Source organism: Equus caballus, chromosome 10 (assembly GCF_041296265.1).
Source record: "Equus caballus isolate H_3958 breed thoroughbred chromosome 10, TB-T2T, whole genome shotgun sequence".
Taxonomy (NCBI): Eukaryota; Metazoa; Chordata; class Mammalia; order Perissodactyla; family Equidae; genus Equus; species Equus caballus.
In genome coordinates this window covers 19255845-19272477 of record NC_091693.1, presented here as the reverse complement: position 1 = coordinate 19272477, position 16633 = coordinate 19255845, and the positions used below count along the sequence as shown (strand labels likewise).

The window sequence follows — 16633 nt, the reverse complement described above, 5'->3', positions numbered from 1 at the left end:
TCCTTCACTCCCTAGCTGGTGGCTCGGGGCCTCAGCCCTGAGGCCTAATAACCTGTGTCTCCCCAGAAAAAGAGCCTGGTGCATCCCCACGAAGCCTGCAGGAGGGCAGGACTTCCCATTCTGCTGCCCCTGCTTGATGTCCCCTGGGTGGGAGGAGAGGGTGGGAGGAGAGGGTGGGAGGAGCCTTCTCTTCCCTGGCCTGAGCTTTCTCCCCATCTGTCCGTCTTCTGCAGGGCGCAGTTACAGCCATGACCAAAGCCTTGGCCCTGGATGAGAGTCAATATGGCGTCCGTGTCAACTGGTGAGCAGCTCCAAGTGGGCTGAGAACCCCCTGGGGGAACTGGGAAGACTGGGAGGGAGCCTGAGAGGCAGTGTTGGCGGCTGAAGTCCCTGATCCCCTCTTCTCCCTTCCCCAGCATCTCCCCAGGAAACATCTGGACCCCACTGTGGGAGGAGCTGGCAGCCTCAACGCCTGACCCCGCCGCCACCGTCCGAGAGGGCACCTTGGCCCAGGTGGGAGTGGGGGCCACAGCCAGGTGCTACGGGGGTGGCTTGGGGGGTGGCAAAGGGGGTTCCCCTTGACCTCCTTTTTGCCTTGTCTCTCCCCAGCCCCTGGGCCGCATGGGCCAGCCAGCTGAGGTGGGGGCTGCCGCCGTCTTCCTGGCGTCTGAAGCCAACTTCTGCACAGGGATCGAGCTGTTTGTGACCGGGGGTGCGGAGCTGGGGTATGGGCGCAAGGCCAGGCGGGGCACCCCAGTGGAGGCCCCCACCATGCCTTCCTGATTGCCTACATTTCCACTTGGGCCTCACTGACTAGGACTCTCCCACCCCAAACTCAGTCTCCCAAATTCCAGCCTCTACCCGCTGCCGCTCAGGTGCACCTCCGGATGTTACCACTTCCCATGTGCCAATCCACCCCACAGGGCCCCATAAAGCAATTTGCAGCCCGGAGGCGGAGGGCATCATTCCATTTACTTTTCACCCGTTATGGGTCCTGCCACACCAGGACCCCGCCCCACGCGCTCCCACGCGTGGCCTCCACCCAAGGGACTTCAACTCCTGGCAGGCCTTGCAGCAGGAGCCGGTCTCCAGGGGTTCCTGGGAAAAGTATTGCTGGTCGGCTTTGGCTGTGCGCTAATTAAAAGGCCCGCAGGGAAGAGTACATTAAACTCTAATTAAAAGATAATGGAGGAATTGACGCAAAAAGGCCTCGTCTTTATTCCTGGCCCTTCGAAGAAAATTATTTTGATATCGCTGCCTGTATAGTAGGAGGGTGGCCGAAGCCAAAAGTCCTAAGGGAAGAGAAGGCTCGGGTGGGGACTCTTGGGTTTGGGGGAGGAGGAAACTGGGGGGCGTGAACTCCTCGGCAAGGGAAGCGAGGACCCTGGATTTCCCCAGGTGGGGCCGGGGGTCCAGTCCCTGGCAAGTCCCCCAGGCGACGGGGTGGAGCTGCAGAGCTGCTGCGGATTGGCCGCGCCGGGGGGTGTGCGGCAATCGCTGATTGGCCGAGTGGGAGGGGCGCGGTCAGTGGGCGCCGCACCCCCTTGGCCCCAGGCTAGGTGCTGGGGGAGGAGGGCTGGGGAAGAAGAAAGAAATCTGGGCGACGCCCTGAGCGGGAGGGATCGGAATTTGCCTGTGGCTGTTCGAGCTGGGGGACGGTGACCCGGGGACAGGGTTTGGGGGGCAAAACGTCCCAGGGTAGAATTACGGAGGCACAATGGCCGAGGAACCGGCCTTTGAGGATTCAGCAGGAACACGATTTTGGTGTCACGTGGATGCGGGAGTAGAGGGAACTCTGACCACTGAAGATTTTGGGGGCACCGTGACCGAGGAGTGCCAAATACGGGGCACGGATGCGGGCTTTGAATTGCTAGAGATGAGAGGGATCCTGAGGGGCTGTAATTGGCTCCCTCTGCCTCGGGGGGTCCTGAAGTTGGGGTGTCACTCAGGAAGGGGCATAGCCAGGAAATCCTGCTCCCGGGGCTGTTCTTAGAGGCTCACTGATGAGGGGCGCTTGGGTATCGAAAGTTTTCGGGCCTCACGGAGGAAAGAGACTGCAAGGAGCCCTGGTGAACCGTGTGTGTTTTGATGTCTTAAACAGGTACAAAGAATAATACACATAATTCTTCTCGCTGGAAACAAAAACTACCTTTAAACAGGGTTTGACCGCAACCCCTTCATCCCCACCTGCCACCCTCCGAGGGGTCCTTTCTCATCTGTGCCTTCTTCCATGGGATCTGCGCCCGCCGACAAATCTAGTGAGCTTTTCTTTTTCTCTAAGGGATGGAGACGTGCGGAGGTTTCTGCCCCCGGCCTTTCCACTCTTTTACCTTGGGCTGCTTCTCCTCCTTAGCGCTTCATGACAGTATCCATTAAAATGCCTTTTTGGGGACCGCTGCACGGGCTCTCTCGCTCTGTATCACCGTGGCGGGAAAGGATCCTGGGTGGGGGGATGGGAAGAGGGTGGGTTTCCATTCCACCCCCCCCCCCACGCGGCACGGGCTCCAGCGCATGCGCTCTGCAGCAGAGCCCGGCCCCGGGCAGGCGCCTTATAATTGGGGAGGCCGGGCCCGCCTTGGGGGCCGGGCGGGCGGCCATCCCGCGGGAGGGGCTGTGAGCGGGGCGTGGCCGGGACGTCTTTCCTCGGGACCGCGTCCGGGGAGAGGACAGTTACCCGCCACGTCGACCATGGCAACAGCCTCTGTGGGTCAGGTGGGTTTGCGGCCCCGCGCCGAGGGCAGGGGAACCCCGCGGGAAGGCGCACTTCCGGGAGGACCACTCGTCCGGCTTGGAGCCGTTCCTCCGGCGCTCAGGTTCCGCTGTGGGGCGCCGAGGAGGAGGGGGCTCCCTGAAAAAGAGCACGAGGCTTGATGGGGGGAGGGGGAGGTAAATGGTGGGAAGGGGACGCGCATGGGAGGTATGAAGAGGGAAACATGGAGGAGGAGACTGTAACGGGAGAGGCACGTGACTGGGGTAGGGGGATGAAGAGTCAGCTTGTGGGGGAGCCAGGATCAGACCCCCAGGACCTCGAGGGGCGGGGCCAGGATGAAGGCACCGCGCTCAGCCTCAGGGCTGGACTGGGAATTGGACCCGAGACCATACTTTCTTGGAACTAAAGATTAAGGTAGATGTGGGAGGTTGTGTTCCTAAAACCTCTTATCAGAAGCTGTGCACCCGGGGAGTTGGCAATCGAGGCAGCTTCTCATTATCAAAGGGACGGATGTTCCAGAGAGGGAGGGGGACAGTCCGTTCTTACTGATCGGATGTCAACCAGCAGTTTCCAGGAGTCTATGAATACAGCCAAGGTTTCTCAGTGAGGAAAGAAACAGCAAGAACTCAAGGAAGGAAGTCTTTACTCTTGACAGCTGCAGCATAACCTTGGGAGAAGGGTTACTTGTTAACTTTGCACCTGACTTTATCTGGGACTCTTATCTGATGGATAACAGGCTCGATTTTTACTTTCTCGGAGTCCCGGTGACTGATGGTGACAGGCCTGGGCTGTGACTGGGTCAATCTGGCCTTTGATGGCGACACTCCTGGGCTGTGATGGGGCAGTCCTGGGCGGTGACAGGGACAGTCTGGGGGTTGTGATGTGGAGGGTCTTGGGCTGTCGTAGGACAGTCCTGGTCTGTGATGGGAGAGTTCTGGGCTCCAATGGGACAGTTCTACATGTGACGGGATCTATCCTGGGCGGTGACAAGGACAGTTTGGGGCTGTGATACAGTCCCAGGCTGAGACAAGGGTGGCCCTCCACTGCGACGGGGACTCTTCTCAGGGCAGTCCTGACATGTAGAGGATAGTGCTAAGCTATCAGTGACAATCCTGGGCTTTAATGGTGACACTCCTGGGCCGTGATGGGAGGACAGTCCTGAACTGTGGCGGCGGCAGTCCTGGGCTGTCATGAGACACTGGACGAGGCTCCATCTTGTTACAGAGGCCTGCCCTGGCACTCCGCCTCACGCCTTCTCCATTTCTTAATTCAGCCCCAGTCCTTGTACATTCTTTGTCCCAAAGCCCATCTACCATCTGAGAGTCTCCTTTGGGCCCAATCCCTGTGGCTTGGGGTGTCACCTGGTGGGGCACCTTCTCTGAGCTGAGGCAAGACCCCTGTCCCTAGAGAAATATCCTGGAAGGGTGAAGGTAGCTTCTCCTAGTGTGACAGGGTCTCTAAGGCCAGTGCAGATTTATAAATGGGACCCCGAGCCCAGCACCTTGTCTCTGCTTTGTGGGTGTGTTTTTCTGCCTCTGCTTTCTCTCCCTCCTGGGTATCTCTGTATCTAAGTCACACTGAGACAGTTTCTCTCCAGATGTTAGCATCGCTGTCTCTCCTAGTCTTTCTTCATTTCTCTGCATCTCCCTTTCAGTTTGTGCTCTGTCACCTGAAGTCTGGTTTTCGTCTTTCTCTCCTCTTCCCTTGTTCTCTCTCTCATGACTTCTCTTTATGCCCCCCTTCAGTGTTTTTTCTTGATTTCTCCAGGTTTTGCTTTGCCTGAGTTTCTCTCCCTTTGTCTCTTGTCTCAGTCTCTCTCTCTCTTTAAGATCATATCTGTTTTGACATCTCTTGGCCCTGATTTCTGTCTGTTAATGTTTGTGTTTTTATTGCTGCATGTCTGTCATTTTCACAATCATGGTCTTCCCTCTCATACTCTTTTATCGTTATCCATTCTGGCTCCCTCTGAGGGCCGCTCTCCCACCCAGATGCTGGCTGGCTTCTCGCGTGTGTCCGTATTCTCTCCATACTGTGAGTGTCCTGTGCTGGACAGAAACGTACCCACGGGTTTGGGCAGGCTACACATCGCCACCTAGAGGCCATACCAAGGACCTACACTCTGATCATCCCAGAAGCCCTTGGACCCCACACCATCCAGGGCCCCTCCTCAGACTTCATGGCTCAGACTTTAGGACTTTGCAGCACTGCAGCCCCCCTCTCCCCATGACTCACCTACCGACCAGCGACTGCGGCCGTTCACGTCCATTCTCACTGACTGGTGTCAGCTCACCCAGCTCACAAGGCAGGAGCAGGCTAGGCTGTTCCGTCTCCCCCATCCTCATGAGCCAGCTGCCTTCCTGCCGGGCTGGAGAAAGAGGCACTGTGAGGGCAAAGAACACTGGGGAGAGGCCACCCTGCTGGACACAGCCAGAACTGCTCTCCCCTGCTCGCCCCGGCCAGGACCACAAGGGAAGTGTTCATCTGAGCAGTATCTGTTGACGACTAGGGTGGCCCCCAGGTCCATGTAGCTGCCCCTCAGCCCTGAGATCTGAACAAAATTGGAATCACTGATGTCCAAGGTGTAGGATTAGGAGCTTCAGGTAATCTGAGCCGAGTTGATCGAATACCCTGAAAGAATAAAGGCTTGGATTCCTGGGTCTGAGGGCGGAGGGGGCTGGGGGCTATTCCTGGGGAGCATGATCTATACATAGGTCTCTTACTTTTCGAACTCTTGTCAGGATTTGGGTCCCCCAGGGAGGGCTTCACTTACCTGCACACCTTCCCTCATCGTCTTCGGTCTGAGCTGCTCTCAGGGCTGGGGCCAAAGTTCCCCGGGGTGGGAGGTGCCTGCGTTTGACTTTGCCCCAACGTGGAGGAGGGAATGGGGGCTGATTCAACTCTTTCTAGGGATGGCCCTTGTAGGGGCATAAAGGGGACTTGGCCTCCTTCAGGATATCCTGCTGCTGCATGCTGATCAGGACAGGGAAAAGGTCTTGGCCAGGGCCACATGCCCTGTCTCGGATGTGCTGGACCTGGGACAGAGCAGGCCAGAGGGACCTCCTATGTGCAAGAGGTGGCAAAAGGGGTGCCAGGGCCCTCTTCTCTCTCTCCTGGCCTCACGACCTTTCTTACTTCTGACCCCACCCCCAGATTTGCGCCCGAAAACTTCTCCCTGTCACTTGGCTTCTGTGTGGTCCCAGAAGATATGCCTCGTCCGACTTCAAGGTGAAAGGAGGAGATATACTTTTGCATCTTAAGGAGGAGGGGCTGGGACTCCTCGGTCTGAGGGAGGAGAGGGCTGGGGGCTAGATTTGGGCATCTGCAGAAGGTCCAGGGCCCAAAGGTGAAGGTGGGTGGCAATAGGGTAGCCTAATGGCCTGCCATTAGCTAGTGGGAGAGAAGTGAAACTGCATGTCCCAGAAGCCCGTGGGGCTACAGGTCCCTCTACTCTCTAGGTCTTAGCTCCAGGGGTTCATGGGAGTTGCAGTTTTTCAGTTTAGAGGTTGTGGCCGGATTCTAGGACACCCCGTGTCCCTGTCTTTTCTCAGGCTGCAGATCTGCAGCTGGAAATGACGCAGGCGCCTCATCAGAAGCCTGACCTCAGCAAGCCCCTGGTGTTTGGGAAGATATTCACTGACCACATGCTGATGGTGGAATGGAAGGAGGAGAAAGGCTGGGGCCAGCCCCGAATCCAGCCCTTCCAGAACCTCATGCTGCACCCGGCCTGCTCCGGCCTTCACTACTCAATGCAGGTAGCATGGCAGCCGACCTCTCTCCCATTCCTCTCTACATCTCTTCCCTCCTGCTGTGTCTCTTGCTGGGGCCACCTTCCTGGGTTTGCGTTTTGTGTGTTTCCTCTTTCCATGCCTTCATCATGCATTTTCTGAGGCCTCCCATGTTCCAGGCCCCGTGTTGGGTGATGCCAGTTTCCTTGAGATGAGCAGACCCAGTTTCTTCACTTAAAAACTCCATGTTTTGGCTCCAGCGCAGTGAGATCTGTGCTCTGATGGAGGCAGCTGAGTCACTGTGGGGGGCCAGAAGAGGAACCTAACCGAATCCTACCTCTAACTTGAAAGAAAGTGGGGTCTGTCCTGGCAAAGAGGGGAGCTTAGGATGTTAGAGGGAGAGGGGCCAGCCAGTACAAAGGTAGTACAAGAAGAGCCCAGCATATTTTGGGGGAATTGTTGGATTGGAGTGTGGTGGGAGAGGCTGAGGATGTCATCAGGGCTACAGAGGAGCTGAGGGGCTAAGACCTTGTCAAGGGCAGTGGGAGCCGTGGAGGGCTCTGAGCAGGGGAGGGGCAGGGGCAGCTCTGGGTATAGTGAGACCCCTCTCAGGCCATGTGGAGGATGAGCTGGAGGCCTGGAGGTCAGGCTGGGGTGAAGGTCAAGAGAGAAGAGAATAGGCAGATGCGGGCCTGAGCTGGGGCTGGAGCCAAGGGATGGCCTGGAGGGGACGAGGCTGAGAGATTCAGGGACATGAGGGCTTTGGGAGGCTGGGCGAGAGAGGGCAAAGGAGGGCTGGTGAGGGTGCTCAGGGGTTTGGCCAGGGACCGGGTAGAGCATGGGACTGTCCCCAGATAGGGACTCAGGAGCGGATCGGCTTTGCCGGACTTGGTGAGGGGCCAGTGAGGAGAGAGACCCGGGAGGCATTTGGCTTACAACTTAAAGCTAAGGCTGGAAGCGGAGTCTACCTTAGGAAACTTTAGTTGGGACAAGGTTTAGGTAAACATATTGCAGCTCTGGTAGCTGCTTTGCCGTTTGACTAATTTTTGTCCCTGGGTCAGGGTTCTGTGACATTGGGTGTGTTTTGCTTTCTTTTTTTTTTTTCCCCCAGAATTTTGAGGAGTTTTTTTTCTCACCTACTCTGGACATTTAACTAGAACCAGTCAACTTTGTGCAGAGGAGACACACCTTCGGTGGCAGTTAGATACTGACAGACAGTCGGGATTCTGTCCACAGATGCCCTCGGGAAGGTGGTTTGGGGAGACCACCATTTATTTACTTCTCCTTTCAGCCCAACACAGCAGCTTGTCGTCCAGCTGGGGACCCAGTACCTTTCCTTCAGTTGAGTGAGTGCACATGAAGAGGTTTGGAGGCCCTGGTGTACAAACATACTTTTTTGCCATCCCTCTCATCTAGGGAACTGAGGCCAGCCAAAGGCACGGGAAAGTCACGTCCCATGTCATCCTCACTCTGGGCCACGCGTGGAATGACAAGTGAACCACTTGTATTGTTATTTTTTATTATCATGGTAATAATACACATAGATAATAACACACATAACATAAAATATACTGTTTTAACCATTTTAAAGCCTATATTTCAGTATCAATTTAGCATATTCACAGTGTTGTGCAACCATCACCACAGTCTAGTTCCAGAACTTTGTCATCACCCCAAACAGAAACCCCATACCCATTAAGGAGTCGTGCCCCATGCCCCTTGCTCCAGCCCCTGACAACCATTAATCTACTTTATGCCCTTATCTCCCTGTATCTTTAAATTTTAAATCTTATCCAGGGTGGTTTTTTTTTTTTTTTACGTCAGTTTTTTTTTTCAGTTTTTTTTTATTGAGTTATTGATAGGTTACAATCTTGTGAAATTTCAATGGTACATTAATGTTTGTCAGTCATGTTGTAGGTGCACCACTTCACCATCCAGGGTGTTTTTTAATTAAAAACATCTTTTTAAAAAATGAGTCATATAGTCACACAGTTCAAAATTCTAAATGTACAGAAGGGTATAGAACCCCCCAGTTTCCCAGCGACCTAGCTGCCCGCCCCCAGAGGCAGCGCCAATTACCCCTTCCCATGTCCGTCCAGAGTTCTGCTGTTTGGATATCAGCATTGATGTGTATAATTGGTCCACTCCATTCTTGCCACACAGAAAGTAGCATCCTGTCCACTCACTGTTTGGCATCTTGCTTTCTTCCTTGGAGATTCCTGAACAGCTCTTGAAGAACTTTTTCCTTCTTTTTTGCTGCTGCATAGTATTCCATCCTAACAATGCCTCATTTAGGTAATCCCCTATTCTTGGACACTTAGGTTGTTTCTATTCTTGTAGTACTATTATAAACAATGTTACAATAAACAATCTAGTAAACACATCACTTCCTTCAAGTGCAAGTGTATCTTTATCTCTTTTCAATTTCTGGAACCATGGGGTCAAAGGGTATGTGTGCTTTTAATTGTTATAGGCATTGCCATATCCATTGTTTCAGAAGTTGTATCTGTTTCCACACTCACCAGCAGAGCCTCTTTACCCCATATCTTGGACAACCCTTGTCAAACTTTTAGATCTTTCACAATCTCCTGAGTGGTTTTAAAGGTATCTCAAAGTGATTTTAATTTGCCTTCCCCCACCCACACACACCCCAGTTATGAAGTTGACCATTTTTTCACAAGCATAAGAGCCATTACTATTTCCTTTCTGTGAACTGTCCATTTTCTTGGCTGTTTTTTCTATCAGGGTGGGTTTTTAAAAATTTATTTGTTGAAGTACTCTACATGTTAGATAAACCATTTGTGATAGGAGTTGAAAATCTCTCCCTAGTTTGTTTTATTCTTATGCAGTTGAATGTATCAATCTTTTCTTTTTTTGGCTCCTGTGGTTTCTCATATTTAGAATACCATAGCCAATTCAAGATATAGAACAGTTATCTTGTGTTTTCTTCTATAGCTTTTATGGTTTAATTTTTTTTCATTTAAATATTTAATCCACCTGGAATTTTTTTGTAGTGTGAAGTGTGAGGGAGGGATCCAATTTAATATCTTTTTTCTAGATGGATATTTGGTTGTTCTAAGACTATTTAATTGAATTAACCATGTTTCCCCCCATTGCTTTATAATCACTTTCTAGTCTCTTCCATTGTTCATTCTGTTTACTCATATATCAGTGTCACGCTGTTTTAAGTACTGTAGGTTTATAATCTGTTTTACTATCTGATAAAGCTTCTTCCCCCTCACACCTCTTGCCCCTATTCTTTTAATTTTTTTTTTCGTTCTTAATTCATGCATTCAGTTATTCACTCATTCAGCAAAAACCTACTTTGTGCCAAGCACTGCCCTGGACACAGGGGACCCTGGGGCACTTCCCATTTGTAGTGACGCCAACAGTGAAGAAGGAAAAAGGTAAGCATGGGGCAGAAATCAGGCTGCTTTGAGTTGTCCGGGGATGAGGACGTAACACCGTGAAGGATGTAACATTAGGGCTGAGCCCTAAGAGGTGAATTGGAAGACATGAAGTAAAAGCAAGGAGGAGAGTTTCTTGGCAGAGGACCCACCAAGTGCAAAACCTGGGAGCAGGAAGTGGCCAACAGTGGGGACCCAGTGGGCGTTGTTAGTATGGGAGGCTGAGGTGAGAGAGACCAGATCTTGTGGGGCCTCCAAGGCCAGGGGACACAACAGGGTGGGGTGGGGATCAAATTTTTTCCTTTTGTATTTTGAAAAAACTTTTTATTATGAGAAGTTTCAAACATAAAAGTAGAAGAATATAACATCCCCCCTCCCCCATCACCCTCCTCCATCGGTGAGCACCTACTGGGCACCATCTTGTTTCATGCAGACTTCCACTCTCTTCCCCTTTCTGTATGATTTTGAAGCAAATCCTGGATGTTGTATTATTTCATCCATAGCCATTTCAGTCTTCCTCTAAAACACAAGGACTCTTTTTAAAAACATCAATTCTGAGCCAGCCCTGATGGCCTAGTTGTTAAAGTTTGGTGTGCTCTGCTTCAACAGTCTGGGTTCATTTCTGTCTCAGAACCACACCACCTTTCTGTCAGTAGCCATGCTGTGGTGGTGGCTCACATGGAAGAACTAGAAGGACTTATAAGTAGGATATGTAACCGTGTACTGGGGCTTTGGGGAGGAAAAAAAAAAAGAGGAAGATTGGTAACAGATATTAGCTCAGGGCGAATCTTTCCCTGCAAAAAAAAAAAAAAAAAAATCACTCCCACATAGTCATCGTTCCTGAGAAATAGTAGCAGTAACCTGGGAAGGGTTTAAACAGGGCATTCTCTCTGTACCTCTGTCTCTGGGTCTCTCTGTTTGCTTTTTCTCATCTCTGTCCTTTGCTTTCTCAGGTCTCTCTGGGTCTCTGTATCTGTCTCTCTTTCCTCTCTCTCTCTCTCCATCACTGTGCTCAGCATGTTAGTGTCTCCCCAGCTCCCTGTGTCTGCATCCTTCTGTGTCTGTATCCTCGTGTGTTAGTCTCTGTCTTGGTGTCTTTCATTGTCTCTCCATGACTGTCTTAGGTGGTCTCTGCCCCCCACCCACCTGTCCCCCACAGATCTTTGAAGGTATGAAGGCATTCAGAGGCAGTGACCAGCGGGTGCGCCTCTTCCGACCCTGGCTCAACATAGACCGGTTGCTGCGCTCGGCCCTGCGCCTCTGCCTGCCGGTGAGGGGCCCTGGCCAGCTTTCAGGGAGGAGGGCATGGGGTGGGGTGAGGGCCCCCTGACTCATCTGGATCCCACCCAGAGTTTTGATAAGGCCGAGTTGCTCGAGTGTATCCGCCGCCTGGTGGAAGTGGACAAGGACTGGGTTCCTGGCAGTGCTGGCACCAGCCTCTACGTGCGGCCTGTGTTCATCGGGAATGAGGTGGGCCTGCCTCCTGGGACTGGGCGTACGGTGGGGCTGGGGAACCAGACCCGGGTGGGGGGGTCTGTGGTCCCTGATGCCCCCTGCCCATCGCAGCCCACTCTAGGTGTCAGCTGTTCCACACAAGCCCTGCTGTACGTCATTCTCTGCCCCGTGGGCTCATACTTCCCTGGAGGCATCATGAACCCTGTCTCTCTCCTGGCTGACCCGACATTCATCCGAGCCTGGGTGGGTGGGGTCGGCGACTACAAGCTGGGGGGGTAAGTAGTCCCTCCCCCACCCCCAAAAGTCTGGTGCACCCGACTCAGAGACACAGGGTATAGTGCCTGCACTTTGGGGTGTGTCTTTGGATGTCTCCTGTCCTTCCCTTCCTGTTTCTCATGGCTGGGGACAGCTCTGCTCGCACACTGGGATGTGATGTCATTGGCAATGTGTGGGGGGGACTTGCGGAGGGGGGTCTGTGCTAAGTGCTGTGGACAGATTGTCTCAGAGATGGGAAGGGGTTGGGTAGAGGTCAGTGGGGGAACCAGGATCGCCCCCCCCAAGCCTCCAGAAATGAATCTTTCCCCCAGGTGGCCTCCCCTGAACACCCAGGCTCTGCCGGTGCCCCCAGGCCCAGCTCTACAGTCCCCTGGGCCTCCAGCGCCCATCACCCTGTGTGTGAACTGTCTGAGTAACTCTCTGTCCCCAGGGGCCTTGGCTCCTGCAGTAGTAGGAAGGGGCTCCTGCATGGTGATCAGGTTGGGTGGGGGTGTAAGGGTATGCTGGGACGGCAAGTGTGGCCCCAGCTGGTAGTTCATTCAGGTCCTTTCAACACACATCTTGTGATGTCTCCTGAGGGCCCAGCCCTTGTGCTGGGGATACAGATGAGTCAGATCCAGGCCCAGCCCTCCAGGGCCTCCCAGGCTTGTGGGAGTCCTAATATCTAGGGCAGCATGTGCTCTGATGGAGGTGACTGGGGCATTGGGAAAGTCTTCACGGAGGAGGTGGTGACACCTCAGCTGAGTGTGATGGGTAGAAAGGAGATGATTTCCTGGGTACAAAAGATGGTAAACAGTTTCTAATCCTGGGGGCCACATGTGTGGGGACAGGCTGGGGGGGCAGAGTCACAGAAGTTGGCAGCAGGGGCCGGCCCCGTGGCCAAGTGGTTAAGTTCGAGCTCCGCTTCGGCAGCCCAGGGTTTTGCCAGTTCGGATCCTGGGTGTGGACATGGCACCGCTCATCAGGCCATGCTGAGGCGGCGTCCCACATGCCACAACTGGAAAGACCTATGACTAAAAAAATACATAACTATGTACTGGGGCGCTTTGGAGTGAAAAATAAAAAATAAAATCTTAAAAAAAAAAGAAGTTGGCAGCAAAGAAAAATAAGTCTGGTTTTTGCAAAAGGCTTAACAAGTAGTCACTGACCAGGACAGGCCCTGAACACCAGACTGAAGGGCTGGGATCTTATCCCAAGGTGGTAGGGAGCCATGGGTGGCTTGTGACCAGGTGAAGGGTCGGCTTTGGGTGAGACAGTATTGAAAGGATGATATGGGAAGTCATCGAGGGGGCTTAATTTATTGGGGGAGCCCAGAGAAGGCCTGGAACCCAGCCTGAGGGTTGGAAACGGCTGTGAAAGGAGGCAACATCACAGGTGGTTTTGAAGGAAGGACACTTGGGGGTTTGGTCAGTTGGGGAGCTGGGTAAGGAAGTGATCTCAGCAAAGCAAACAGTGATGCACTTGTGATCTGGAGAGTGGGGAAAGGGGGGTGAGGGGAGACGGACAACCTAGAGCCGTGACCTCAAGCTACAGCCCAGGGATTCTGTCTCGGGGGCCCTGGGGAGTCATTGGAGGGCTGTGAGTTGGGGAGAGCAGGGTCAGCCCTGGTACTTAAAGACCCATCTAAGGCCACAGTGGGGAAGGATGGGGGTCCCTTGCCCTGGTCATCCATGTTGCTCTCTACCAGGAATTATGCGCCCACGGTGTTTGTGCAACAGCAGGCAAAAAGGAAGGGCTGTGAACAGGTCCTCTGGCTGTATGGGCCTGACCACCAGCTCACTGAGGTGGGAACCATGAACATCTTCGTCTACTGGACCCACGAGGATGGGGGTGAGCCCACCCATGACCCAACCCAAGCCCTGGTGGAAGTGGGTGGTACCATAAATTCCTAGCAGACTGCAGGTCTCAGGGATTGGGGGTGGGGGCCTCCTCAGAGGATGGGAGGGTGTGCATGAGGGTGTGGGGTAACACCCCCTTCCCTACACCTGATCCAGTGCTGGAACTGGTGACGCCCCCATTGGACGGTGTCATCCTGCCTGGAGTGGTTAGACAGAGTCTGCTGGACCTGGCTCAGTCCTGGGTGAGGACGTGGTGTCTTCGGGCAGTGGGAGTGGTGGGATGCTGCTGTGTTGGGGGCCCAGAGCATCATGGGGCTGGGGCACACTGGCATGTCCCTGCCCCCCTCTCTTTGGGTGTGTGTCTCCCTCGCTTGGCTCTCTGTCTTTCTCAGCATCCTTAGGGAGGGAGAGGCTGGACTCCTATGCTTCTGTCTCTGGCCTGCAGGGTGAGTTCCGCGTGGTAGAGCGGAAGATCACCATGAAAGAGGTGTTGCGGGCGCTGGAGGAAGGACGGGTCCGGGAAATCTTTGGCTCAGGCACCGCTTGCCAGGTCTGCCCTGTGCACCAAATCCTGTACGAAGGCAAGGTGAGGAGGGGCTGCCACTGGAGATGGGAAGAAGGGGGAGGAGGCCCGTCCTCACGGCATTGTCTTCCCCAGCACCTCCACATTCCCACCATGGAAAATGGGCCTGAGCTTATCCTCCGCTTCCAGGAGGAGCTGAAGGCGATTCAGGTGAGGTGCACTCGCTTGGAAATGCACTAGATGCTTGTTCCCCAGAGAAGTTCATGTCCCACGAGCCTTTGAACTGAGCGCCTTTGTGGCCTAGAATCCCTCTTGGGGCTAAATGACCCTTTCCTGCGAGCCTCTGGACCCTTGGCTTCAGAAATCCCCTTCCCTGAACCTCTGCTGCCCCTGAGGATCCTTCCCGTGGGAGGAATCCCCTTCCCATGAGCCTCTGCAGCCCCCGAGTATCCTTCCCGTGGGAGAAATCCCCTTCCCATGAGTCTCTGCGGCCCCGAGTATCCTTCCCGTGGGAGAAACCCCCCTTCCCATGAGTCTCTGCGGCCCCGAGTATCCTTCCCGTGGGAGAAACCCCTTTCCCACGAGTCTCTGCGGCCCTGAGTATCTTTCCAGTGGGAGAAATCCCTTACCGTGAGCCTCTGCTGCACATGTGTGTCCTTCCCGGGATTGAAATCCCCTTCCCATGAGCCTCTGGGACTTTAAGCCAGCCTTCTGGCCACGAAGTCCGTCCTGGTGGATACCCTAGAGCCCTGGGCTACCCCTTTGGCCTGAGTAATGTTCCTCTACAAGCCTCTGGACCTTGGCCCCCTCTCTGCCCCAGGAATGTTTCCTCTCATAAGCCTCTGGAGGTATTTCCATTCGTCTGAGCTGAGATATCTCTCCTGAGAACTTCTGGGCTCCTTTCCTGCACTGGACCTAGAGCCATCTTTCCTCTTAGCTTCCATAAACTCCTGTGCAGCGGGTCCTAGAACCACACCTCTCTTGACTATCCGGGCTTTCTCAGCTGAAAACGATTTTTTTCCAAGAGCCTTTGGGGCCTAACAACTACTCGTCTTTGGAGAACTACATTTCCCTTCTTCCTCTGCGCCGTGTTTGCTGCGATTCTCCCCCCCCCCCCCCCCACCGTGATTGTTGCAGGATTCCGGGAAATGGACTACATTTCCCATGAGGTCCTGGGGGGTGCAACTCTACCAGCACTCAGCCTGGGACGCCCCAGGGCCTGCTGGGAGTTGCAGTATGGCGTCCCTCTCATGCCCGCCCTCTATTTTCTGCAGTATGGAACAGGAGCCCACGAGTGGATGTTCCCAGTGTGACGCAGCGGGCTGTGCCCGACCACTCCTCGGATCCACTGACGTGTCGCATCTAGTCTGCCTGACCCTCGCTTCCCTACCAATGACTCACCTGAAGTGCAATATAAAATAAATAGGGGCCCGGACGCCTTGGTCTCTGGCGTGCCCCCGTGGTCGCTACACTCCCAAAGCCTTAAGGGCCTGACCCAAGCGTCTGGGCCCCTAGTCCCATCTCTCAGGCCTCGAGAATCTGGACTCCCGGCTGCTCCGTGTTGTGGGGTCAAGGATGCACTTAGCCCCCGACTCCGCATCTTTCCGTTCTCAAGCCGGATCTCCCGGTGCTGCCGTTGATAACATATTTTTTTCCTCCTCTTGCTGCAATTTTGAAATACAATGCCAAAGAACAAGATGGTAGCTGTCATTTCCAATGATGCAAGTCAGGGACTCTAGGATTTTAACCAGGAATCGCGGTCCTCAGCCTGTTTCATTTTCAAGGACCCAGTGGTCCGAGCCCCGAATGTCCTGGCAGTTTCTCTGATGTGAGAGGTTTTTCGACTTTATCACAAACTGAGTTTACCATCTTCCCCTGCTAATCAGCGCCTCCCCCACGTCCCCATCTTGGGGACAGCTGACCATACATCCAGTCACTAGGCCAGACCCCTTGGTACTGTAACCCTTCCCCATCAGTCCCCAAGCCCTGTCACTCTGCCCTGTCTGTCTCTTCCTCTCTGTCTCTTGGGCCCTGTGTTGGCTCAAACCTTGTCTTCTCCTGCCTAGGTCTTTGTCCCAGCCTCCTCTCTGGCCTCAATTTTGGCCCCCAAGTGACGCCAGTAAACAGATAGTCATTACTGATTAGGTGGCTAGTAATTCAAATATTTCTTTTACAATTATTAATTATAGCTTTTAGTTGTTGCGCCCCCCCCCCCCCCCACGTTAGCTGTGCTGCTTAGGCAATATATTATCCGTCTCCCACTAGGTTCCTACAGATAACAGCTCCCTGGTGCCTGGGTCACCGTGGTAATGGACGTTTGAGCTGTTTTCCAGGAATTAGGACCCCTTGTCCAGTTCACACAGGTTGAGTGCACCAACCCACCAACTGGGCCCACGCAGATGCCTGATAAGTGACCTTTTTTGACGTCACGAGGCTGAAAACTCCACCCTCCGATCATGCTAAGACCACTATTTTGAGAACATGCGTCCTCTGAAGAGCCATGAACCTTGACTATGCTTGTGCAGATCAATTATCTCACCTCTTCTCACCTCCAATTATCTATCCCCACACGTCAGACCGCCTTGCCCTCCTACCCCATAAATATCCCTGAGTGCCCATTTTTGGGAAGGCGGATTTGAGACTTGTTCTCTCACCTCTTCACTTGGCTGCCTTGTGAATAAACTCTCTGTCTGCTGTAA

The 16633-nt window shown here is 53.7% G+C and overlaps 2 protein-coding genes and 1 long non-coding RNA gene across 10 annotated transcripts in view; 2 read left to right on the top strand and 1 right to left on the bottom strand.

Annotated features, from left to right (window-relative positions):
• Positions 1–1206, top strand: part of HSD17B14 (hydroxysteroid 17-beta dehydrogenase 14) — a 14211-nt gene extending 13005 nt beyond the window's left edge. Inside the window, exons 7-9 of the mRNA XM_023650074.2 lie at positions 234–301; positions 417–513; positions 610–1206. Coding sequence (XP_023505842.2) covers positions 234–301; positions 417–513; positions 610–783 — 339 coding nt within the window. The 3' untranslated portion in view covers positions 784–1206. The remainder of the gene's footprint in view (positions 1–233; positions 302–416; positions 514–609) is intronic.
• LOC138915938 (uncharacterized) lies at positions 1195–5601 on the bottom strand. Its single transcript, XR_011422445.1, has 5 exons — positions 5481–5601; positions 4943–5075; positions 3257–3377; positions 2675–2848; positions 1195–2440 (listed from the first exon to the last, which is right to left on the bottom strand). It is a non-coding gene; the product is annotated as an uncharacterized lncRNA (long non-coding RNA).
• On the top strand, positions 1544–16633 carry BCAT2 (branched chain amino acid transaminase 2). 8 transcript variants are annotated; one of them, XM_005596383.4, is made up of 12 exons: positions 1544–1658; positions 2102–2258; positions 5861–5935; positions 6259–6462; positions 11002–11112; positions 11193–11312; positions 11409–11572; positions 13261–13403; positions 13568–13653; positions 13857–13997; positions 14070–14144; positions 15209–16633. In XM_005596383.4, the coding sequence occupies exons 4-12, from the start codon at positions 6280–6282 to the stop codon at positions 15245–15247; spliced, it is 1062 nt and encodes a 353-aa protein (XP_005596440.1). In that variant the 5' UTR covers positions 1544–1658; positions 2102–2258; positions 5861–5935; positions 6259–6279; the 3' UTR covers positions 15248–16633. The 8 variants fall into 8 exon arrangements, with proteins under 8 accessions (XP_005596440.1, XP_070080779.1, XP_070080781.1 ...); XM_070224678.1 differs by having other exon boundaries at positions 11193–11572; XM_070224680.1 differs by having other exon boundaries at positions 1554–2258.